The sequence below is a fragment of the Hemibagrus wyckioides genome, linkage group LG10 (assembly GCF_019097595.1).
Source record: "Hemibagrus wyckioides isolate EC202008001 linkage group LG10, SWU_Hwy_1.0, whole genome shotgun sequence".
NCBI classification, from domain to species: domain Eukaryota; kingdom Metazoa; phylum Chordata; class Actinopteri; order Siluriformes; family Bagridae; genus Hemibagrus; species Hemibagrus wyckioides.
In genome coordinates, this window is record NC_080719.1 from 3,828,295 (window position 1) to 3,853,228 (window position 24,934).

The 24,934-nt window shown below is 40.5% G+C and overlaps 1 protein-coding gene across 2 annotated transcripts in view; it reads right to left on the minus strand.

Moving 5' to 3' along the window:
- Window positions 1-146: 146 nt before the first annotated feature.
- mrvi1 (murine retrovirus integration site 1 homolog) overlaps window positions 147-24,934 on the minus strand; it is a 54,531-nt gene continuing 29,743 nt past the window's right edge. The window contains exons 24-47 of one of the 2 annotated variants that reach the window (XM_058400558.1): window positions 21,615-21,718; window positions 21,450-21,514; window positions 20,950-21,123; window positions 20,252-20,329; window positions 20,119-20,159; window positions 19,981-20,037; window positions 18,761-19,192; window positions 18,603-18,681; window positions 18,319-18,442; window positions 18,185-18,215; window positions 16,038-16,178; window positions 14,327-14,458; window positions 13,512-13,665; window positions 13,385-13,434; window positions 13,057-13,224; window positions 12,780-12,844; window positions 12,127-12,246; window positions 10,733-10,864; window positions 2,651-2,784; window positions 1,800-1,965; window positions 1,579-1,718; window positions 878-1,093; window positions 688-763; window positions 147-569 (exon numbers count right to left, since the gene is read on the minus strand). In XM_058400558.1, coding sequence (XP_058256541.1) covers window positions 365-569; window positions 688-763; window positions 878-1,093; window positions 1,579-1,718; window positions 1,800-1,965; window positions 2,651-2,784; window positions 10,733-10,864; window positions 12,127-12,246; window positions 12,780-12,844; window positions 13,057-13,224; window positions 13,385-13,434; window positions 13,512-13,665; window positions 14,327-14,458; window positions 16,038-16,178; window positions 18,185-18,215; window positions 18,319-18,442; window positions 18,603-18,681; window positions 18,761-19,192; window positions 19,981-20,037; window positions 20,119-20,159; window positions 20,252-20,329; window positions 20,950-21,123; window positions 21,450-21,514; window positions 21,615-21,718 — 3,084 coding nt within the window. In that variant the 3' untranslated portion in view covers window positions 147-364. Of the gene's footprint in view, window positions 570-687; window positions 764-877; window positions 1,094-1,578; window positions 1,719-1,799; window positions 1,966-2,650; window positions 9,901-10,732; window positions 10,865-12,126; window positions 12,247-12,779; window positions 12,845-13,056; window positions 13,225-13,384; window positions 13,435-13,511; window positions 13,666-14,326; window positions 14,459-16,037; window positions 16,179-18,184; window positions 18,216-18,318; window positions 18,443-18,602; window positions 18,682-18,760; window positions 19,193-19,980; window positions 20,038-20,118; window positions 20,160-20,251; window positions 20,330-20,949; window positions 21,124-21,449; window positions 21,515-21,614; window positions 21,719-24,934 lie in introns of those variants that run through there. The other variant, XM_058400559.1, reaches the window with a different exon arrangement.

Here is a 24,934-nt window from a genome sequence, read left to right on the forward strand (position 1 = left end):
AGTTAATGCTGGTTCTGATAGAAAGGTGTCAGAATACACAGTTGTGTTTTGGTAGCAAGAGAGAACCAACATAATATTTAAAGGCAGGTGATCATAATGTTATGCCTGATCGGTGTGTCAATAATTCTGAGGTTGAGTAACTCCACTGACAGCCAAAAAATATTTATTAAAAAAAACATTCATATTCATAAACCTGGGTCGATTGTACAAATAATAGAATAAATCACAATAAAAGGAAAATGATCTATATCAAAAGGGAGAAACACCACATACAATACAAATCAAAGTAGAAGAAAAAAATGTTTGGTCAGTTGAACAAATAAATAAATACATTTGTGTGAAGGTTTTCCAGCAGATATCGAGTTCAGTGTGGGGGTCTATCTGATGTGGAATGAGATGCTTCTTCAGTCTCATCCTCCGGCTTGATGGCGATGCTCACGTCGTTTGTCTCCGACGTCATATCGTGTTGGTTTTTCACCTCAGCTCGAGACTCCATTCCAGTTTTCTCACAAATTTCAGTCTCTTCTCTCTCGCTCTGATGACTTTTGTTCCACCGGCCCACGTTGTACCTACAGTAAAGTGTGATTATTATGTGCAACCGTTTCTAAAGCTTCAGCATCAAAAGGTTTTCAGAATTTACAAGTCTTTTCTGATTTAAGAGATTTCAGTAATTAAGCCATCACTTACTTTTTGAGGTAACAGATGGCAGCCACAGCGAGCAGCAGGAAAGCGAAGACGGTGGTCAGCAAAGCGATCAGGCCAACTAGGACAAAAGACAGCGGAGGGAGAGAAGGAATTTGTTTAAACTTGCACGTACAAATGTTTGTAAATCAAGCGAATAAAAGGTCAAAATGAATAAATAAATAAAAAGAAGCACCTGCAGTGGTAGGGCTTGAGTTGCTATAGGCTTGTGATTCAGGTGAATCGTTCACAGGTGAGTTTTTTAGAAGTAACTCATCCACAGATTCAGGGAAGCTGGAGGAAGTCGACTGTAGATCTTCTCTAAATCCTGAACCAGTCGTCACTTTGGGATGAGCTCCAGACGTACGGGCTGTAGGCATGACGTGCGGCTTGTTCAAGTGAGCTTCATAATCTGCAATGAAATCATTCCATCATCATCATCATCAGCCCACTGATTTCCTCCGACGTTTCGGGAGGAAACTGGTTTTGGCTGAATTGACGTTTAAAAAGTTTCTCATTTCCTGTAAGAGCAGCTATGCCCTGTTTTACTCTCAGGGCAAGAGAGATAGAAGATGGGCGAAGCTCGGCTGGACAACAGCTACAAAAAAATAAATACACAGCCAAGAGCGGAACAAAACCCTGCAAGTGCACCAGCTATAATTAGCTTTAATTATTAAAGCTAATAATAGCTTTAGCTTTATTTTTTAATGATATTTCCATATCTAATGTGCAAGATATTTTTCTTTTTTTTTGGCAAACCTTATCTTATTAATTATAGTGGATATTTTTTATTCATATAAATCCAAGAAGCAATCAAGATAGAAAGAATTTAGGGATTTCACAACGCTAGGGGTGAAAACTTTTGCAATTCTTTTCCGGTTAGGATTTATGAGCTACCTGTTGAATTGAAACAGAAGACGTCAAATTTCGAGCTGAGAATCGCTCTCCAGGTAATGAGCCCAACTTTGCCTTGACCGCAGGAGGATTTGGAGTGGATTCTGGGAATGACAGCGACTTGTTCGTCGATCCAACCGAACCTGCAGGACAGGAGAAAGGTTCATGAGAGACACGTCACAGGGAGTCATTCATGCGAATCGTACTGAATCATCAGGTCATACTTGCACGTCTCCAAGCCCTGATCAAGAGCTTTTTCCACCTGCGACTTGTCTGATATGGTCACACCCAGACTCTCACACACCTCTCTCGCTTCAAAAGCGTTAAAGTCGTATCCGGTGGAGAGCCACGCGTGGAACACGCCGGACACGCTTCCATGTTCGGGGTAAACTGTTTGAGGGAACCAACAAACCGATGCACAAACAAATAAATGACTAGAAAATATTTTATCTTCAAGCAGAAAAGCTGAAGAGCTTCTTGACAAATGAGATCTTAACATATAACGGGTTCTTAGCTTTCTAAAATGGTTCTGCCTTTGAGAAAAAAGGGAGAGAGAAACAAAATGATGGTTCTAGCTTAAACATTTTGGGAGAGGCTACAACATAAAGGAGAACCCCTTTTAGAAAGCTGAGATTTAAGTATTGAGTTCTTGGATATATATAAAGAGGTTCTACATGAAACACTCTCTGAAGGGAAACCCTCGAACTTTAGAACCTTAAAAAGGTTCTTGAGAAAGAGTGGCGCTTAAAGTTACGGTTCTAGATTAAATCTATAATTTCTAAAAAAATTTAAAGATAAAAAAACATTAGGGTGCTGTTAGGGTTCATGATTAAATTTACTGATTTATTCGGGAGAACAGCTCCAAAGCCTCAGACAAAGAATTTCAGTTACAGAAAGGGTTCCAAAGAGAACCTCTGGGTTCTTTGGATCTCCTCCATCCAGTGCAGCTGATATATTTGTTCTGTAAACCTTGGAATATTTGCATGTACTCTGAGATGTGTAATTACACACTAAAAATGCTCACTAAAAATGTTTTCGTTCTAATTGAGCCAACAAACAGGTCAGAGAAACATACCTTGGATCTTGGAGACATCAATAAGCAGAGCCGACGTGACGAACTGAGCCAAGAGCAGCAGCAGCATCCCAGATTTGGCCATGGATGAGTCGATAAGTCTGTCCTCTCTCAGAGCTCGGAAGACGGGCCATGGACTGACGAGAGAAAGTCCAGGAGTTATAGAGTGTGGGGATCTCCCCTGGGGCAGTGGGGCGGGAGATAGAATGGGGCGGTTATTACACAAATTCCCCTTACAGTGTGTCACAGCGAGGCCACAGTGCCGGGGGAAGAGGAAACAGGAAGAAAATGGGCCTGATGAGGTCAGGAGGGAACCCCGGCCGAGCAGCGGTGACTGATGTTCTGATAACTGACCCTGTACCTTTAATCGACTTTTTTTTAAAAAGTGTGTAATAGTATGAAGTAAAAATATTGGCACCCCATAACCCGAGTCACATGTTTAAGATTACCCAAGGCCCTTTGGGAACATCTGGAATAAACAAGACTTTAAAGCTTTCCCCATAAGACCTTGACATGAAATGGTTTTGTCCGTCAGGGCTATTTGTTTAGGTTCGGTACCCGAGTGTGATGTTAGCATAATCTTCATCTCTCTCTATCTCTCTGTGTCTCCGTGGTATCTGTAGAGTATACTTAATTACAGAAAAGTATTTCCCTTTACCAAGAAAACAACAAAAGTTTGTTTACTGCAAACTCCTATCAAGGACATTTAAGGGCAGTCACTGCATCAATAAATGTACTCGTCTCTGTAGATAAGGAACTATAATTTCTTTTAATGTAATGGTTCTGTTGAAAAAAGGGGAGAATGAAACAAAATGATGGTTCTAGATTCAAGATTTTGAGAGATGCCCACACCCAAACTCTCACACGTTTCTCGCTAAAGAAGCGTCGAAGATGTAGCCGGTGGAGAGCCACACATGGAACACGCCGGAAATCATACCATTTTCGGGGGTAAACTGTTTGAGGGAATCGACAAACCAATACACAAATAGCTTCAAGCAGAAGCACTTCAGAAAGACAAACTATAAAGGGCAACTGCTGCTCTCAAACCTTCTCAGACTAAGAACCAATGCCCTTAAGGGTTCTTCTGGTTCTTTTGGTTCTTTCAGAAATGGATCTGGAAATTAAAGCCCATTTATTTTTCCAAAAATCTGAAGAGCTTATTGAAAAATGAGATCTTTACATATTTACGTGAGGGTTCTTGACTTTCTAAAATGGTTCTGCTTGACATGGATTTCAACATTTTAAGAGAACCAATAAAGGCTACAACATAAAGAGATTCAGCCCCTTTAGAAGGCTGGGATTTAAGAGTTCTTGAATATATAAAGAGGTTCTACATGAAACCCTCTCTGCAAAGGGAAACCCTGGAAAATTAGAACCTTGAAAAATTCCTTAAGAAAGAGTGAGAAAAGCCAAGAGAAGCTGTTAGATTAAATCTTTTTTGGTGGTTTACTGCTGGGAAAAAAAATAAATAAATAAAAATCTTTGCAATATAAAGAATTTCAGTTCCAGAGAAGGTTCATACAGAATCTCAAAAAGTTCCTTAGAAACTGTTATGGTTCTGGATAAAAAATGTTCCCAATGGATGACTACTGGAAAAAAGAAAGTTTTTAAATTATGATTTTATTTATTAAGGGAAAACAAGCAAACCTACCTGGCTCTATGTGAAAAAGTAATTATCTACAAATGGAGAAATCCACATTATCTACAAATGGAGAAAACCTGGAGTAATTTTGATAGGTCAACCACTTCTGGGAAGGTCCAAGAGCGCAACGATGACTCGCCCAGGAGCTCATACAAGAACCTAGAACAACATTTAAAAGAACTGCAGGCCTCAATTGCCTCAGTTTAGGTCAGTGTTTATGATTCAACAATAAGAAAGAGACAAAATGGACTAAAATGGCAGCTATTGGAGAGTTCCAAGGTAAAAGCCACTCACTGCTGACCAAAAAAAGGAGTGGGATGTGGAAGCTTAGTGGTTAAGAGCGTGGTTGTGAGCTGGAATCCCAGGTCCACCAAACTGTTACTGCTGGGCTTCTCTGGATAAGGGCCTCTGCCAAATGCCATAAATGTAAAAGAACACAAAGGCTCATCTTACATTTGTCAAAAAAAAACATCTTAAATTATCCCCAAGACATTGACAAATATTCTCTAGACTGATGAAACAAAAGTTAAACTTTTTGGAAGGTGTGGACCCGTTACAACGCAGCATTTCATAAAAAGAACATCAAACATGGTGGTGGTAAAGTGATGGTCTGGGGCTGCTTCAGCTTCAAGACCTGGACGACTTTCTGTAATTGATTGAACCATGAATGCTGCACTCTAGCAGAAAATCCTGAAAGAGAACGTCCAGCTATCAGTTCATGACCTCAAGCTGAAGCGCACTTGGGTTATGAAGCAGGACAATGATCTGAAACACACCAGCAGGTTCACCTCTGAATGACTAAAAAAAAAAACCCAAAAAAACAAAATGGAGTTTTTGGAGTGGCTTAGTCAAAGTCTGGACTTGAATCCGATCGAGATGCTGTGGCATGACCTCAAACAGACTGTTCATGCTCACTAACCTCAAATTAAAACAATTCTGCAAAAAAGAGTGGGCCAAAATTCCTCCGCAGCCATGTGAAGGACTCATTGCCAGATATCATAAACGTTTGATTGCAGTTATTAAGAGGCCAATTACTTTTTCACCCAAGGCCAGACCGCTATGGAGAGATTTTTTCCCTTACTAAATGACATCATTTAAAAACTGGATTTTGTATTTACTCGGGTTTACCCTTTGGGTAATATTAAAATTTGCTTAATGTCTGAAAAATCTGAATCATTTAAGTGTGACAAAAATCAGGGGGCAAATAGTTTTTCACAGCACTGTTTTACTGTATTGCTCCAGTACTGAAATCAGGGATGTGCTTCGGTTAGACTTCCTCTTACCCTCACATCATACAGGAAAACTATCAAGGGTCACTCATTTATGAGTGACCCTTGATAGTTTATCTTTCTGGGCGTCTAAGTAGCAGCCAAAATGTAAACGCTTCTAAAGCTAAATAGCGAAACACTAATCAAAGTGAAAATCGCTAATCAGCCCACGTAATGCTAACCAAAACGACTTAACTGTAGCAGCTATGTTCACTACTACAATTCCATGCTGTTATTACAGACAGCAAAGATCTCTGTTACTTCCTTCCAAGCTTCATTTTTCTATGTAACTTATTTAACATAAGCTTGTACAGGACAAGATAAGACGAGGAGCTGAAGAAACACTGGACCACACAAGCCATATGATTGCTTCACAGGATCATTCGAGTCAATCTGTAGCTTCATCATGTCAAAAATTATTACACAGAATCAAGAAAATGACAGAAATGGTGGCTGTGTGTGAATATGAAGCTAAAAAAAACGATCGGCTAAAACGATTCCTCGGACCAATCCATGATTTAAAGGATCTGCTGCTAACATCTTGGTGCCAAATACCACAGGGATCTAGTGGAGTCCATGCCTCGGTGGGTCAGGGCTGTTTTGGCAGCAAAAGGCGGACCAACACAATATTAGGCGGGTGGTCATAATGTTATGCCTGCTCTGTGTATACAACCTTTGAGGAATGTGTATAGAGGCGAATAAAAGCTCAGAAGGAAGTCACAAAGATGGTCTGAACATCTGAAGCTAACTTATAACCCGTAATACAAACAGACCTGGGATAGTTTTTAGTTCTAATGAGCTTCAAGATCATTTATGTTTCTCATCCAAGAGCTTGGATCCAAGAACCTAAGAATGGTTTGTCACTCGCTAGTGTGAGTTTTGAATATTTCCACAGCTCATCATCTGCCCTTAGACTTATTATGTAAGTAGTGTTGGAGCAAATAATGTTTTCTCAGTAAAGTGCCAAAGGTCCTCACACACACACCAGATATGATGGACAAAGATTAGGTTTTCTTTAACAAGCAAATGTTCTTCACTTCCTGTGATCCTTCACTGGCATACTGCCTCCTTCCACCAAAACATCTACACACACACACACACACACACTCCATCATTTCACTGGGAAATGACGCAGGAAGACAGGAAGAATAAGCAGTCATCATCGAGTCAGCAGCTTTTCGATCGGAATAAACTGTGCACTCTTCCCTGCTTACGTTTGCATATCACCACCTCATCATAGCAACACGACACACTCTTACTGCACACTACACAAAACAACTCAACCGTAACACAACAATTCAATCTGTTCTGATTTTCAGTTCATGTATCAGTTATTATGATTACCTCTACAGTACTATTAATGAAACTCTTCGATTAACCACAGCTCAAGTGGGGGAGGGCGGTTCTAGTTCAAGTTAAGGCTCTCGGTTGTTGATCGGAAGATCAGGGTTCAAGCTCCTGTTGGGTAATTGAGCAAGGCCCTTAACCCCTCCCTGCTCCAGGGGTGCTATATCATAGCTGCTCTGACCCCAACTTCCTCAGCTGGGATATGGGAAGAAAAGAATTCCACTGTGCTGTAATGTATGTGTGGCGATAATAAAGGCTTCTCGAGCTCCGTTCTTCTAAAGTGATAAATCCATACGATTGGCTAAAACAATTCCTCTGACCAGTTACTATTTTATCCCTAATGAGTAGCCTGAGGCAACGGTGGCGAGGAAAAACTCCCTGAGATGATATAAGGAAGAAACCTTGAGAGGAACCAGGGGCTCAGAAGGGAACCTCATCCTCATTTGGGTGACACTGGACAGAAAATAACGTAAATGTATATAATGTCCTTTCTACAACAGCAACCAGGAGCTCTTGAGGAAACTAATAGGTCAGTGTAGTTTCTGAGTTCATTATTGACTTAACTCTAATTCCTTCCTGCCTTTGAAAAAGAGAGAGAAGAAAACTCTAGAGGCCTGAGAGTAACTGACTGACAGCTGAGCTGTACATTTTATCAGGAACTAAACAGGTTCTGAAAACGTTCCACAACATAAATGTAACCATCCATCAGTCTTTTCAGGATTACAAGAATTTGCGATTTCAGAATTGAACACAAAATCCAGCACATTCCACGATATTCGGAGGATTCTTTCAAATTGACAGCAGATTTTCCACAGATACGGGTTGAGACGTGAGGCGTGACATCACCACGTGTGTGGATCATGAGCACAGCTCTCATAGAAAGTCATTACAGATGGTAGGTGTTTAAAGAATAAGGATCCTGTGTTTGAAATTTCACCAATTTAATTTTTCTGGGGGGAAAAAGCATTTTCGGCTGCAGAAATCCTGTAGGGACTGAATAATGCTGACAAACCAACACCATGTCTTGATAATTGATGCATTTTAAATTGTAACTGTTGGCAAATTGCTGCGGTGTGAGAGGAATGAAAAACACTTCAGGAGGATGTGCTGTTACAGGAAAATAATGAGAGAGAAAGAGTGATAGAGAGAAAGGAAAAAATAGATAGAGAGAAAGAGATAGTGATAGTTAGAGAACGTTTCTACTGGATTCAACAAAATTATAAATGGATAAAAATTACGAGTTCTGAGTTAAGTTTTCTCATGCTGGAAAGCCTGTAGGAGAGAGAACGTTAGAGAGAGAAAGAGAACAAAAGAGAATGAGAGAGAGAGAGAGAGAGAGAGAGAGAGAGCACAAGATAGACAGAGGAAAAAGAGAGACAGAGAGAGAAAGTGATGAAGAGAAAGGAAACAAAGAGAAAGAGAAAAAGAAAGATTGAAAGTGCGAGAGAGAAAGATAAAGAGAGAAAGAGAGGGTGAGAGGGAGTGATGGTTAGAGAACAAATGTTTCTACAGAATTGAACACAACTATAAATGGATAAAAAGTACAAGTTACTTTTTCTGATGCTGGAAAGCTTGTAGGAGAGGGAGAGAGAGAGAGAGAGAGAGAGAGAGAGAGAGAATAAAAGAGAGGCTGGTGAGGGAACGACTGATTCTAACTGCTTCAACCTAAGTAATAAGTCTTCTTTCATCCATTCCACAACATGCAGCTATAAATGGATATAAATGTACGTGTCTTTTGTTAATAAATAAATCTTTATGATGGACAGATTGCTGTGGTATAAGACTAACACAACACTACTGGTTGGGCTGTTAAAATATTCAGTTTTGGGATGGAAACGGAATAAAATCTGATTCCTCACAACATCCAGCTGTAGATTATTTTCCCAGAAAGGCATTCTAGCCTTGCTGACATGAGATTAGAACCACCTGAGACCATTCCTCATCATGACAGACGATCAGTTCAACAATAAAAGGGTTAATTGATCCTCCAACATTGTGAGGGTGAATTGAGCTGTAACTCATTTCAACTGAAACAGAAAATAAAAATAAAATGGAAAATAAAGATGGTCATGTACCGCATTTCATTACCCTGTGTGAAACCTTATTGAAGGCCCCTTTATTAAAAGGAGTGCAGTGGCACAAACCGTTAACACACGTGAGAATTAATTAATGATCTAAAACCATGACAAACCTCTGGTGCTAACAAACAAACCAACAAACATGTAAGTGTTCTGTTCTTTGTTGTAGTTTTGTTTGGAAAACTCGTCACACTAACCAAGCGTTCTCCAAGGACACGATCCGATCCAGAGTGTCCGTGTTGAAACCAGGATTTTTGCGATTTCCCAAAGAAAATACAATCGTGTGGCACAAATATTGCACACAAAAGCTACCTCGGAATGCCAGATCAGACAAACATGGACATAGACATCAGCACTGAATCTCAAAACCCATACCAAAGCTCTTAAATAATGCTTAATATCTCAACGACGACGCTTCATCTCGCAAACCTGAGAAGAGTAAAGTGATGGAATCTCAATCTCATTAAATGTGCCATTTGTCTCTTATCGTAACATATCAAACTATATAGATATAAATCTTACAATGGCTATCAAAAACTTTTTTTTTTGCCCATTTATGGTTTCCTTTTTAAAAAAAAAATAAAAAATTAAATTATTTGGCTCCTCAGGACACGAGCAAGTTTCCAAAGTTCAAGTCAAGTTCAGCTCCTCAGACCGTCTCTAAACGTGTAGGTTAGGTGTTACTCTGGACTCGGACTCTTCGATCCGACATGCAATCCTAAAAACTTCTTCTTGCCCGGAACGCTGGACTTTTCTGCCTCAGGGTCTGCGTGATCGATATAAAGACTGCTGAAGAAGTTTATGATGTTGACTAAAAGGAACACTACTAAGAACAAAGTAAGAACGATCCATAGCGTCCGGTTCCTCCTGAAGATCTTGGGGCACGTCCGTTCGAGGACTTCCAGAACTCGCTCCAACCTGGAGAAATGATTGTGTTGAATTTAGCATCAATGATCTGAAATCAATAGATCATTTCCAGTTTTTTAAAACTGTTTATTTTATTTATTTTTTAATATCCTGGTCCAACTAATCAGCTAATACTCACACACTCACTAAGCTGGAGCAGATGCTGCAAGAAAATTCCTATTATATGATATATAAAAAAAATTCCTATTATATGATATCATTTAAATCTAGTTCACTTTATACCACTATAGACTATATGCACTTTATACCACATGTTAAATGTTAAATTCTTAACTCTAATTGGTCAGAAGGTGTTTATTATTATTATTTTAAACAGCATGAGTAGTTCCAGTTTAAGTCAAGTTTATGCTAATGCACTTGTTCTAATATGGATTCATTCTAATATGGCTGCTATAGTAACAGCTCATTCTGAGGGATTTGATATTGTGACTATTTCTGTTCTGTACAGGAGGAGTCTCCAGTGCTGTGTAATAGATATGAGGGAAAGGCTTTTGTGTTTTTTTTTTCTGGAGCACGGCTAGCTTTTTTTGTGTTTGTTTGGCATATTTGGCATATTAACTTCAAGAATATGAGGAAAAGAAAAAGAAAAAGGCTGTTGTGGTGTCCATTAATCTATTCAAATCTGTAAATATAAATTAGAATAAAAAACTTCATGGAATAAAACACTGTTATAGGTAAATTATCCTCATCCATCCCCAACAGCATGCCTGGGAATATTTTACTCCTTAGTTAGAGCATAAACATTTAAGAAAAATAATAATAATAATAATAAATGATTCCCTATGTGTGGCCTATATAAACTGAATCAGAATTTCTTTGTTACCTGCTTGGCTTATTTTCTTCTCCCAGCTCTTCTTCAGTTATCTCTTCTAACTCCATCTCTTTTTCCTCTGCCTTCTCTTCTTCCTCCTTCACTTCCTGGAGCTCTTTAAGTCTCTTCAGTCCTTCCTGATACCTACAGGTGTACATGCATACTATTTAAAGATTCCCGTGACCATATGTAGATTATTAGATGGAATTTTTAAATAATTCCATGGATCCATGATGCATGTGTTTATGTGCCTGAGATCAGTGCATGAGTTATTTTGGTGCTCAGCTATTTTACATTGTAAGAATTTAGTACGAGACATGAGGACCTCATTTCTCGAAGATTTACATAAATCCTAATGGAAATAATTTGATTTTGATTAATGGTGAGCCAGACAAGGAGTTACAAGAGAGAAGACATAACTATAGCTCAAGAACCCAACTCAACCCAAATCCAAAAAATGTTCAGGTTTATTCATCCTGATTAGCTCAGTGTTCTGGAGATCTACGATTCAAGGTCCGAACCAATCCAACCGTTTACTGATAACACAAATAAGATGCACTTCAGCTCAAACTCCTCCTTGGTGAACAAAAACTGATGATATACAACAAATCGTCTAGACATTGTGTTTGTGGGTTGATAATCTGCATCAAACTGTGAGGGCAGTGGCGGCTTAAACGGTTCAGGCTCTGGGTTGTTGAAGGTCAGGGTTCCTGGTAGCATCAAACTGTCAATGTTGGGCCCTTGGGCAAGGCTCTTTAACCCTCTCAGTTCCAGGGGTGCTGTTACATAGCTAACCTTGCACCCAAAGAAAAGATTTCACTGTGCTATAATGTCTGTGTGACAAAGGCTTATATCTTTTCATATATCTATCTACTTCTAAATTGGTTGCATCTTTTTATGTAGAGTGCTTCATATGGCCAAAAACTACACTAACATCTTATAGCTCTCAAATATATAAGGAATAAGGAAGGAGTCACAGCTGACTAGTCATGCACCAGCAGAAGTTCACAAGCTGTACACTAACTATGCCTAACCTCAACTTTCCAACACATGATTATGGGTTTGGACCTCAGGATTGGCGAGCCAGCCAGGAGTTCCATTCCAGATCACAGGAGAAAAGCTGAAATATGTATTCCAGCTATCATCTCTCAAGCAAACTTAAATACAGAGTTGAGCAAGTACAAGAGGCATGGTTTGGATTGGCTTTTCAGATAAATTATTGTAAAATACTGTAAAAACAATCTTTACAAATCCGACCAGATTGTTGTACTAGTATGTAGATGGTACATGTTTGTCAGCCCAATAAAACCAATGGGTTCATAAAAAGCAAACCAAATGCACTTCATTATCTGTAAGCTTGCTAGAACCTTTTTGCTAATGTGTCTGTGTCAAATCTAAGACTTTACCCTTTATTGTAGGCTTCCTCCTCGATTTTGGCCTTGATCTCAGCTCTGATCTCTTCTGGGCTACAGGAAGCTTTGGCTGGGGTAGCTGCCTCGCCTTCCTGCTCCAGCAGAACTTTTCCACTGCATTGTTTTCAAATAGGAAAGAGGCGTTAGCACTGGAGCTATAAATTTGTACCATAACACAGCCGGACATTGTGTAAAACGTGTGTCTTAAAAAACATCGTGTGAACATTTAGTTCCCTCATGCCCAAATATCAGGCTTCAGCTGAGAGACTTGGCATGACAGCCTTTTAGTCTCACCTTATTAACAAGAGTGAGCAGCGAGCCAGACGTCTGGACTTTGTCAAACACTCCAGCTCGAATGTTTAGTTTAAATCTCAGAATAGCATGTTAAACCTGCTGCATTTGGGGCTGTCGTGGCACATCCAACACTATCCATGGCTGTTACATATTTTAGTCTCAATCATGAACTAACCCCCTCCTTGATAAGGGATTCCTCAGGGTGAAACAAACAAACAAAATATCCCGCAGCACCACAAGAGGCCATGATAACAGATCTTGTTTTGAAAGAGCTATAAATGTCCTTAGGACTTGAACGTTACATTTCCAGAGCTTGACATATTTCTGTTAAGTGTTTGTATTTAGTTACTCACTTTTCCGCTGCTCCCTGCTGCGCTGGGTCTGAACTGGAGTCGCTCTTCATACTGTTTGCCTCGCACTAAACGTTGAAACGAGGAACACAAATGAAATTTGGAAGCCTTCTTCAAAGGTTCTGGTATCTTGACAGATGACCTTCACTTATTGTATGTGTTGATGTAAGAGAACTATGCACTTTATCAGCCACACTGATAAAGCATCATCCATCAAGCACAGAATGAAAGGCTACACTGCTATCATAGAGGAAGTGTTGAGGAAAAAAATGGAACTCACCAGTACAGGAAGTGCACCAGGGCCAGAGCTTGGGTTAAGGCCTGCAGCGGTGGCAAGGCTAGCTCCAGGACCCGGAACGGGGCCCCCTGTGCTTGGAGTCTGACCAGGAATGTTCAGGAGATTAAATTTGGGAACCACAGCTACACTGACTCTCCTTCTGGGTAAAGCCTTAGAGCATAAAGTACATACAATTAACACTCATGAAATGTTCTAACCAAACTTGGACATTTTTAAAGGATGATTTTGTTCATCCCCCCCCCCCAAACACAGATAAAGTATAGACTCATTCTTTGATTCATATGAACTGAATCGTTTGAAAACACAATACCTTTCCCATTGTTAAAGACATGGATCTCGCTGCACGTGGAACGCCATCATCTAGGCCAGAAAAACACGTTAGCATTCAGAAGGTTCAACTGGTTTAGCAATAAAGTCATCAATGTGCCATGGAATACCTCCAGTTTCTATTGAGCCTCCATAACAACGGTTCGAGTTCTGGTTGGCTAGCTTCTTAAACTCCATCAGCTCTGCATGGTCCTTCTCATAGGTTCTTTTTAGGTTCTCGACATACTGCAGCATCACCTCAGTGGCCTTGTTCATCCGTTTCTCCTGCCATGTTAGAACACCAAGTCGTTAAAACAAGATATCTTTATTCTCAGTGATACCTGGACCATTATTTCAATAAACCGTACTACAGAAAGATCCAGTAGGGCTGGATTTTGAAGTTGCCAAATTTTAAATTTGAGCCTTAATATTCCTTGTCTGAATCCATCTTCTATCATTAAATGTGCTGCTGTATTATATTGTATTGACAAAGGATGTAACCGTCAATGCCAGAAATCACACATCAATGCTGACTTTTGCCCCCCCCATGGAAAATTTTTGTGTTATCATAAAGATCATTGTTGCCTTTAGAAAGGAAGGTACAGACTTTGAGGCATTCAGAGCTAAACTAACGGAAGTCGGTATAAAGAAAGTTAATGGAACGAAGGACACTCGCAGACGCCCCTAAAGTATGCTGAGTCCATTAACAGCGTTGCCACTGGCAACATGCAACCAAGCACTTCTCCATTCACAAAGTTTACTTTGGCTCATACATTAGCCTTAAGGGCAAGCATAACATTGGGCTCAATCTTTCACAAACATATCTTATCTGCTGGGAAATGGCACATTCCTTTTCCTGTTAGGCCATTCAAACAGAATAAGAATGCGAGCATTAGGAGTTTATTTTATTTGCTGAGTTCTTACAGCAGAGAATGGCCCGTTGTACCTGTCTCACTGCCCCCACCATCTCTGCCCGGCTGGACAGACGGTTGGTGAGGCGGTGCAGCACAGCTACAGTCTCGATGAGGCGCTGGTAGAACTCCCTCTGCTCTGCATTCTGCCATAAGGACACGGTGCTCTGAAATGCAAACAGAAGAGACATGTGAACTTGGCTATCTGTCTTGCAGGGAGCTCAACGTGACTGCTTATGCTGCAACACTGATATGATGCTCCGCAACTGTACTATCTCTGAAGGGTTCTCTTCTCACAGCTCCAACAATGGAGTTCTTATCATCCACCCCAAACCAAATTATTTACATTGCAAATAATTGAGTCACACAGGAGAATGACAGTTCTGATATTGTCCACAACCTACATGAGTAAAGCCAGACAATGTCTTTGTGCATGCTGTGGCCATTGGAATAGGTGACCACAAAATTTTACTAGATCCATTCCGGTACTCGGTTTTAGGTTCATTCCTACACTGGCTTAGGTTTATCTAAATGTGGTGCACATCTTATACCTTACGGTGTTATACAATGTCATGTGGTGTGCATCAAGGCTCAAGCCTGGGGCTACTATTACTCTAAATCTACAATAAATATAAAGCCATTTTCCCACAGTTCTTCTCAGTGTTCCTGATTAGATTTCAGATCCCATTGGTTTTTTAAAACCCAAACTCATCCTGCCCTTTTACAGTGTTTGAAACAGTCACTCTACTGCAACACATCATCTTCCTTGGGTCAGTCCTTGACTGTCTAGTGGGACATAAATCTATTGGGCGTGGAATATAACAAAAGAGGGAATAACATTTCAATATGGTGTGCCTAAAGTCTCAATTCTAGGTCTGCTATTGTTCAAGCTCCATAAGGAACACAGTCTCTTTTCTACTAATCTGAAGCTTTTTACATCTTCCAGTTCTTCTCAGTGTTTCTGGGTAAATCTCAAATCCCATGGGTCCTTCACACCCAAACCCATCCTGACAGTGTGTGTACCTATTACAGCTTTTGAAACTGCTGACCTACTGCAGTAATGCAATCATCTTCCTTGGCTCAATCCTAGATTGCCTCAGGGCAATGGTTACTGAGTGAGTACTACTGCTCAGAAGGTTCTAAGTTCAAATTCCACCGCTGCCAAGCTGCCACTGCTGGGCCCTTAACCCTCAAATGCTTGTTTGTATAAAGGAGATAATGTTAGACACTCTGGATAAAGGCGTCTGCCAAATGCCATAAATGCAAATGGTTATTGGAACATTAAATCTATTGGGCTTTGAATATGACGCAGCACCACAGAATATTGGCATCATCATGTGGTGTACATCAAGGCTCAATTCTGAGTCTACTAGGAAGTGTGTACTTCCAATTCCCTAGACCTTTCTGGGTAAATCCCAAATCCCATTCTTTAAACCTCATCTGAAAGTATTTAAGTCTTTAATTTACTTCTAATGTCATACTTCATTATTTGGTGTGCCTCAAGGCTTAATTCTGCATCTACTATTATTTAATACTATGACATGGGTTCATAAGATTAAATGATAGTAGTAGGTATTTGTATATTACCCCTACACACCCATAATACATCACTGAGGTACAACAAATGATCATGTATGGCTGTTAATCTTCCATGACCTGGAGGTGATGACAACAGGCAGATTATTAAAAGGTCAAGAACTCTTGATCTATGAGAATTATGGAGTAAGTTGTTCTCACTAGACTAACCTTCAGCGAGTTTTTAAACTCTTCCAGTTCCTTCTCAGTGTTCTCCTCCGTAAGGCTGCGCTCCCTCTCTGCCTGCTTCATTCTCGTCTCCAGAGTGTAGTTGTCGTTGCGGAATGCTAGAGACAGCTGCACAAAGGCATTCTGCAGGGAGAGGATGCATCTTGCGTCATTCATCGGCTGGACAAAGAAAAGATAACATGCACAAAAGCCAGGAAACCTAGAGGCTCAAACGGAAACCAATAGAAAAGGTGACCGACATAAACAAGGTCAATCAGAGAGAGTGAGGATTGAATACCTTGCAAGGAGGCCAACAAAAAGATGATACTGACATCTGAGAAACCCAGAGTGCCCTATAAACCTTGCAGGAGAACAACAGTAATGCCCATCTGTTATGCCCTTTAGTATTCCACTCATGAGGGATGAGATCAAAGCAACGATGCAACTTGAGATGCAGAAATGTCCTGTCTCGGTTTTAAGGTTACGATCAAAGCAAATAGCTGAGCATGAATGTCAGGAGTGGAAAAGCTACCGAGAGCTGAATAGGAGGCCGTGACCTTGGCCGGCTTGCTAGCGTCATCCTGGGAGCAGCTCACATCCAGGCATCAAGGCATGTTTGTGCATCCATGTAGGGGACAGGAAACCACCAAGGCCTTGCAAACTGGTTCATCCTAACCTGAGCTTGAGCGCGCCATGGATTTTCCCAAACTTTCAAAACACTTTCAGGGACACGATGTACCAATACTAGAAAGTCTGTTATGATGTAATAAAAAGTTATCCTTCCAATCATCCTCATAATCCCACCTCTAACAGGGTTTTATTTTATTAACTCTCTCTGGTGGGTCGAGGTTTCCTCTCTTAATACTCAAACACACAGCAGGACATTTGGTTTACGTGAACAATAAGCAGAGCCCAGCTTCAGGACTAGAATATGACGGGAATACATTCTGGTACAGACGTAGACGGAGAGTCCAGGACTTTTTCTGATGTTGCATGTTTACAGTTATGATTTTTTACTCATCCTGATTTTGACTTTCCTTCACAATAGATTTTAATACATCTTGCTGTTTCACAATATCATCGCTTACTCTATTAATTAGTTAATGATCATTGGTTCTCCAAGTGGGACCTGGGGGATCTCTCTTCTTTTATTATATTGAGATCTTAAGCCTGTTAACATTAGTTACTAGAATCAATTAAAGCAAGAAGTTGCTTAATAATATCAGTTAAAAGCTCTAGAAAAGCTCTAGGGTTGTAATAAATATCTAGAGGTGAATTTGGAGATATTATATATATATATATATATACACAGACACACACACACACACACACACACACATTTAATTCATGATAGATTCTACTTAAAGGGATGCAAAATTTTGTGAACCCCTGGTCTAGATTATAGCTTATTTCATTTTGATTTAACATCTCCTTATTTCTCATTCTCAATATCTCTAAACCCCCTTATTTTGACTAATTATTTCAACTTAATTTTTCAACTTAATATTGAACCTCAATTCATTAATAACACAAATGTATCAAATATTATACTCATAACTCTTATTAGATATGCTATTTACTAGAGTTTGTTTTAGTGGAAATTAATTTGACACACGTTAAAATAAGCCAAAAATATTTTAAAGAAATGAATTATGAATTTTTCTTGCTTACTTTAGCGACTTGAAACTTTATGACCCATGATGTACAGTTCAGGGCTTCCCTTCATTTCATACGAATAAAATTTTAGATAGAAATTACCTTTCCAATATAATGTTGAGTTTAATATAAATTTAATAGCATTGTTGAGCAACATTGTTGGCCCTCAATAAAGACTAGAGCAGGGTTCCTCAATTCTTGCCCTGGAGGGCCAATGCACTGCAGAGTTTAGCTCCAAACCCTGATCAAACTCCTTTACCTGTGATTTTCTAATGATCCTGAAGACACTGAGTAGCATGCTCAGGTGTGTTTGATAAAGGTTAGAGCTGAACTCTGCAAAATGGATCTCATGGGCCAGATTTGAGGATCCCTGGACCAGAACTTCTCCACTTCCTGAATCTTAAATTAACCCTTGACAACACTCAAAAATGTAAAAAATAAAAAGCATAGTGAAAGAACAGCCAAGGTTTGAGGTGAGAAGATAAGACGCTCACCTCAACTTCTTTCTCTGTGAGCGGAGGGGCGCTGAAACAAAGGACAGAGATTTAGATTGTGTTTTTTTATTGATACAGGTGGCAAATCTCATATCATATAATGATAAAGATTTCATCGTGTGTGTAACCCTCACCAGCCTGGTAAGCCTCTGTGTAGTTTAAGCTTGCGCAGCATGACGTCTGATATGTTGGGCATGGCATCTGCTTTCTCTTTCAACTCCTCGTCTGCTGTGGACTCCTTCGTAGAAGACGAGGGATCTGATAGTAACAAGATATACAATATTATAATAAATGCATACCTTTTGTAGTGTAAACGGGTACGAGTGCCCACAGTGACACACATTGCCATCTTCTGGTACAAGCATGTAACTGCATGTTGTGTACATTTATATAGGAAGAAGAGATTTCTGGGTCGTACCATGGTCTTGTTCGGCCGACTCGTTCAGGTCCGGCAGCTTCGACCCGGAGATGCTCTGGTTCCTCAACAGCTTATGTTCCTGAACAATGACAAAGAATTCTTGTGAGATGTTCTCTGTCTAAAAGCTGTGTCCAAAAGCTGTGGAACTTCAGACTTACCTCCCGAAGTTTGGACAGCTTCTGGGTGATCACAGGAGGCTTTAGGTTGTCAGGGTAAGAGAGGCCGTCTTCTCCTTTAGGTCCCCCGTTCCTCATGTTCAGAGAGCCCACTGTATCCCACGAGACAGCCCTCATGAGAGGCGGGAAAGCCCCAATGGTCTTGATCTCAGCCGTGCACGGAGCCTGCTGCATGGCCGGCCGTGGTACCGGCTTGGCCACTCCGGTTGCCGGAGTCTGACTGTCTGGTTTCTGGACCGCCGGAACCGGGGTCAGCTTTTTTCCTCTGTCTGCAGGGACGCACGACTCTGAGACATCCTTTGAGGACGTGGTGAGCTCCTTGGCTGTAGCAGAGGAGGTCTGACGAGGGGTCAGCGTACCAGAGGAAACCTTACGCTTCTCAGGCGATTTCCATTCTACAAGCTTCTTCAGAGTCTACATGAGAGGTCAGTTTGGTTCAACAGTAAGAGATGGCAGACAATTAATTTGAAGGCATTTTCAGAGTTTATGATATGACCTGGGTCTTTAGATAAGACATAAACCATACAGAACCACTTAATACAGAATTTTAAAGGATCTTGAGCATCATAGCCGTCTCTCTTTCTCTTGAGAATCCTTGAAGTTTCTATGTTGAACCTCGAAACATCTAACTAACATTCATCAGTTTACATCCAGGTACATGAGCAACTAACACACCTGATTCGGCGAAAAAGGTGGCAACACAAACAGATGAGATTTTGAACTTGAAGAAGAAAAGAAAACTCAAACTTCTGTCTAGTTTTCTTTAAATATTCTGCCTTTTTTAAGAAGCCATGTTGTGAGTTCAATAATCGGACTATAGGGGGTACATGCACTGAAAAATCTACAAAACTTTGTTTGTTTCTTTAGCCGTGTAGCTTTTCACTGGTCCGATGAGCTAAATTCAGCTACATATTTATTTATTGTTTCTTTTTGACACCATGTCAGCAACAAGGCTATTTACAAAATGTTTAGTTTTCCTGGCTAAACTTAAATGGGTTCAGCTGGTACTTTCCTAAAATTTCCCATTAAGCATGTCTCTAAATAAAACAACTTCTGAGGATATCAAAGGTTTTTTCTTAGCTAGTTAATTTACAAAAATGTACATAGTCAAATAGGAGAGTCTCATGAGGCATGTTGACAGAGTTACTGTGTTTTAATAATAAAGAAAAACGATGTGATGAGAAGCTGGAGAAAGGACTGACCTCCTGCTCGGGTTTATTTGCTTCTCCGTGGTCACGCACTGCAGGCACCTCCAACCTCTGCCCAGACAAGCCATCAGAATTTATATAGTACAAAAATAAAGTGTGTTGTAATGACTTTGCGAGTTTTAAACAACCAACCTGACTTGTGGATGGGCTCAAAGGAGGATTTGCCAAGACGTCTGTAGAAAAAAGAAAAATCAGTATCTGGCATAATGTATTAAATATATATAACCAGTTTAAACTAGCTAGTGGTAGTTTATAGGATCTCTACCCGTTTGTGGCGGCGCCGAGACGGAGCTGCTTCTGGACGGTACAGGAGATGAGCCTGGAGTTGGGTTGGGCGAGAGACCTGAAAAGGGACACGATGAATGTTGAGTAGACAAGGAGGTTACATTTTGCAGTTTCTCATTAATTTGAGGGCCTGCTGAGGGAATGGCTGTTTATAGCTGCTATAATGTTTTTGTCCTTTCAGCATCTCGCTGTTCAAGGTGGCCATTGTCTGGTCCGTATATTTGATTTGGCACAAGGTTTTACACTGGATACCCTTCCTGATGCAACTCTCCCATTTTATCCGGCCTTGGGAACTGAGTGTTAACTCTTCAGTAACTGGGTTAGCTCCCTGCCTGGGAATCGAACCTGTGCTGTGGCAATGAGAGTGCTGGATCCTGCCCCTGGACCACCAGGGGGCTTTACAGCTGCTATACTATAAGGAATTAATTCATTTTGTGTTTTTTCCACAACATTAGTCATTAAATTCCTGTGTTATAAGAGAAATAAGACACTTCAGGGTGTGCAGTTATTGGAAAATCATCAATATTGGAGCAGCAACAGGTGTACCACCTTCTCTGATTATTCTCCTGCATCACCAAGCACAGGGTTTTATTCCTTACACCTTACACCATTCGGAATACTGTAACCTTCCAGCTGAGTTCAGAGCTGCTGCCATCAGGAATTGTCTGTGGTCGTTACCTGTAGGAGACTCTGAGAGGCTACACGTAGACCGACGCCCCCTACGGGTCAGGAAACGATCGCTCACTTTCTTGGCCTCCTCCAGCAGCTCCAGGTTCTTCTGCCGGTCCTCCTCAGAGAGCTGCATCTCTGGAAGCTCATCTTTTACCAGGTCTATCACGTGACCATCATTATCTGTCACACACACACAAATGATCTGGATTACCTTTTCCTAGAGCATTGTGCTAAAAGAAACGAATCACAGCATCATCATCCTCAGTCCCCTGCATTTGTTTTCCGAAAATAGCCTCACAACTGGACTCTCACGTTTCCTACTCCTATAATGTCCAAATATGGACAATTACGAGGGCCTGTTCCAGATCTGTACGTGCTGGAGTTGTAACTCAATCTGTAAATGCATTCTGACTGGGAGTTCCAGTTTCTGTAAGCAGACTGTTACAGAAACTAAAAGCACATATTCAACATGTGACAAACTCCGGGATTAGGCTTGAGTAACGTACCTACTGTAGTGATTGGCCCAGACGAGCTGGTGCTCCTCGAGAGCCGGGGTCTGGGGCTGTGCGGTCTGAGAGAGGTAAAAAAAACAAATCACAAATATATCCTGTATGTTACAGCTGCAAGATGGTGGAATAACACATCTTCAATCAGCCATAAATCAAACAAACCTGGCTTTCTCCAGAGGCCTGGGTTCCTGCTTGACTTGCCTCGGCAGGACGATAGCAGGGGGTGACAGGGTCACGTTCACTAGCTTGGATTCAAGCGGCATAACCTGAAAATAACATGGTTAAACTTTCTAATCCATGCTAATCAATGAAGTGTTGATTTATTAAATCAGAAGTACAACTTAACCAGGAGCTCCACTTACAACCTAAAGGAGTCTCTATAGTAACAGCTATAATAAAAAAACATGTGACTTTTGTTGAAAATTGTTGAGGTTTAACATTATGGAAGGAGTCTCCAGCTTTGTAACTCATGGGAAAGTCTTCAGGACAGAGGAGATTGAGCTTTCCAGCTTCTTGGTAACTCATTTTATTTGTCTTATTAACTTTAAGAGATAGATAGAGAGAGAGAACAAAAGGACAACAAAACATTTACAGCTGTACATAAGAACAAATGTTTTCAGGATCATTTCACAGCATTACATGGAACTAGAAATGGTTGGAAGGCATGATGTGCTGGTGTGTAATAAATGGAAAATTGTAATAATGGGAAATTTGTGTGGTGGAAGAGGAAGAACATGCTTCAGGATGCTCTGTTGTTGAACTTTGGGGTGGTAACAGTTTTTATGCATATTACATATCACCATGATGATTATTTTCCTAGAACAGCTAATGCAAAGACACTTCTGCTTGTTCTGGTTTGTAAGGCCAGCAGCTTGTATTAAGGCTGTGCACAATAGTGAATGTATTTTAGATAGAAAGATATAGCTGAAAACAAAGAAATCTCCCCACAACCATTTTCTCCCCAATGTGGTCATGTGGTCAATTCCCACCTGCTAGTCAAGTCTCCCTTTTGACATGACTTCACCTGGACTACTGATCAGAAGATTGAGAGTTTCGAATCCCAGGTCCACCAAGCTGCTGGGGACTTGAGCAAGAACTTTAAACCTTAATTGCATAAAATAATATGAAATATACACTGATCAAGCATAACATTATGACTAATAATTGTGTTGGTCCCCCTTTTGCTGACCCATCTAGTCATGGACTCCACTTGACCCCTGATGGTGTGCTGTGATATTTGGCACTAAGATGTTAGCAGTAGATCCTGTAAGCCCTGTAGGATGCGAGGTGGGGTCTCCATGGGCCCCACCTTGCAACTTACAGGACTTAAAGGATACTTTTGATAGATACTGACCACTGCAGACCGGGAACCCCCGACAAGAGCTGCAGTTTTGGAGATGCTCTGATCCAGTCGTCTAGCCATCACAATTTGGACCTTGCCAAACTCACTCATCATTACGCTTGTCCATTTTTCCTGCTTCTAACACATCAACTTTGAGGACAAAATGTTCACTTGCTGTCTAATATATCCCACCCACTAACAGGTGCCATGATCAGTGTTAATCACTTCACCTCTCACTGCTCAGAATGTTATACATGATTGGTGTAAGTCACTCCAGGACACGTGAAGACAACCTCAAATTTTTTTGGAACTGCTGTGCTTTCTTCATCACAGTGGAGTGTGATGAACACACTCAGAGCAAAGAGCTGTCTGCCCTCTTAAACATACTCAAATGGACAGCCACGGTTGGCTGGAGTCGCTCTGACAGAGGAGAGCGAGTGAGAGAGATTGTATGCCATCCCTCTCATTCTGACAGCATCACTGATTTCACCCCTTTGACCCCAGATGTCCGTGGGATTGATGGGATTCAAACTTATGATCTTCAACGACAACCCAAAGCTTTTCTGTTGTTCCGCTCAAGACCGAGAATATCGTTATTTTCCAGAAAGACACGAAAAATTATAAAAAGTCCCCAGAGACAAAAAACGCAAACACAGATTTGTCTCATGGGAAAACCAGCTCACATTTGCTCAGCTCAGAAAGCTTGCGACCGTCTTACACTGATTTCCTTTCAGCTTAACGGAGTTCAAAGCAACGAGAAAGTTCAGCATTCGCTATACAAGGACTGTTGTATTTTTAAATCTGTTGATAATTAACTATACAGAGATCTCCATCACAACACAGTAGGTTTGCAGCACGACCTCCCAAAAGCGAGCATAATTCTGTCATCACGGCGCAGACAGGAGGATCGCTTTTATTTACTTCTGCCTTAAAGTCAGAGATTAGATTTTGAGAGCTTAATATATAGTCCCGGAGTGGAATCTTATCTGGGTTCTGAACTTTATGAGCCATCTGTGTGGGATGTTTCGGTTTTTACAAGAATAATGCAGTGGCTTTAACGAAAGCGTGTTTTCTGAAGAGGAACAGAACAGTCGATCCTGGCTTTTTCCTGAGCCTCGGAGACAATATGACAGACGCATGTGGGCTAACAGGAAGCAAGATGTTATATAGAGCTCATAAAAATCTGCCTCCAAGTCCAGAACGAACAGGTAAAGAATTCGGTGTGAAGATTTAAGGGGATGGAAATGACTCTCAGGTAAAAGAATAAGCCAGAAGTGAGGCAGATTATTCAGATCATGTTCACAGCTTCTGGACAGCATAACCCATCATATGTAGACTAACCCAGCCATGTTTACACATAAAACCTCTTTATTTGGGGGAAAAATGGTACAGAAAATCCAAAGCGAAATCTATTATTTATTCAGTTTTGCTGCATGTCGCTTCAGTTTTACTTCTTTGTTAACTTTTTAACTCAATTCTAAAGTACAATACTACATGTAAACTGAACTAAAAATTTCCTGCCAGATTTACAAACCTTTAGATTTCCTTTATTAATCATAAGCGCAGACTTTCACCAAGCATGCTCACAGTATAGCTGCTTTACATTTAGCCACGCCCACAAAAGGCAAGCATGCAGAGCTGAAAAGAACAAAATGACAACTAAGCTGTGAAAGAGCGCCACCCAATCACGACACACCTAGAAATTTAATGATTAATTCCTTTGTTTTACAGGGTGCCATTACTTTTATCCAAAATGAACATCTAGTCTTCATTTTTTGCCTTCGTTTTCTTCCATCCATGTCACTGATATGAAGTCAATAAATAGCACGGAATTAAATATGCGTAGTTGATTTAAATAAGCAATTTAAAGCGTACTCCAGATAGAATTATTATACGTTTTAAGCTGAGGACAAAAACATTTCCCGGCAGAATTTATTGTCCAAATCCTCCTGTGAAAGATTTCCAAAATGAAATCCTCCAAGGAGCCGAATGGTGTACTTTAGCTCATTATAATCAGCAGCTAATAACAGAACAGGAAAATATTCCAAAAATGAAAAGGTAACAAGCCAAAATAACTGGAACCTATTCAAAAAATAAGGCCTAAATGAGGCTTGCAGATTAAACATGACTCATTTTTTCC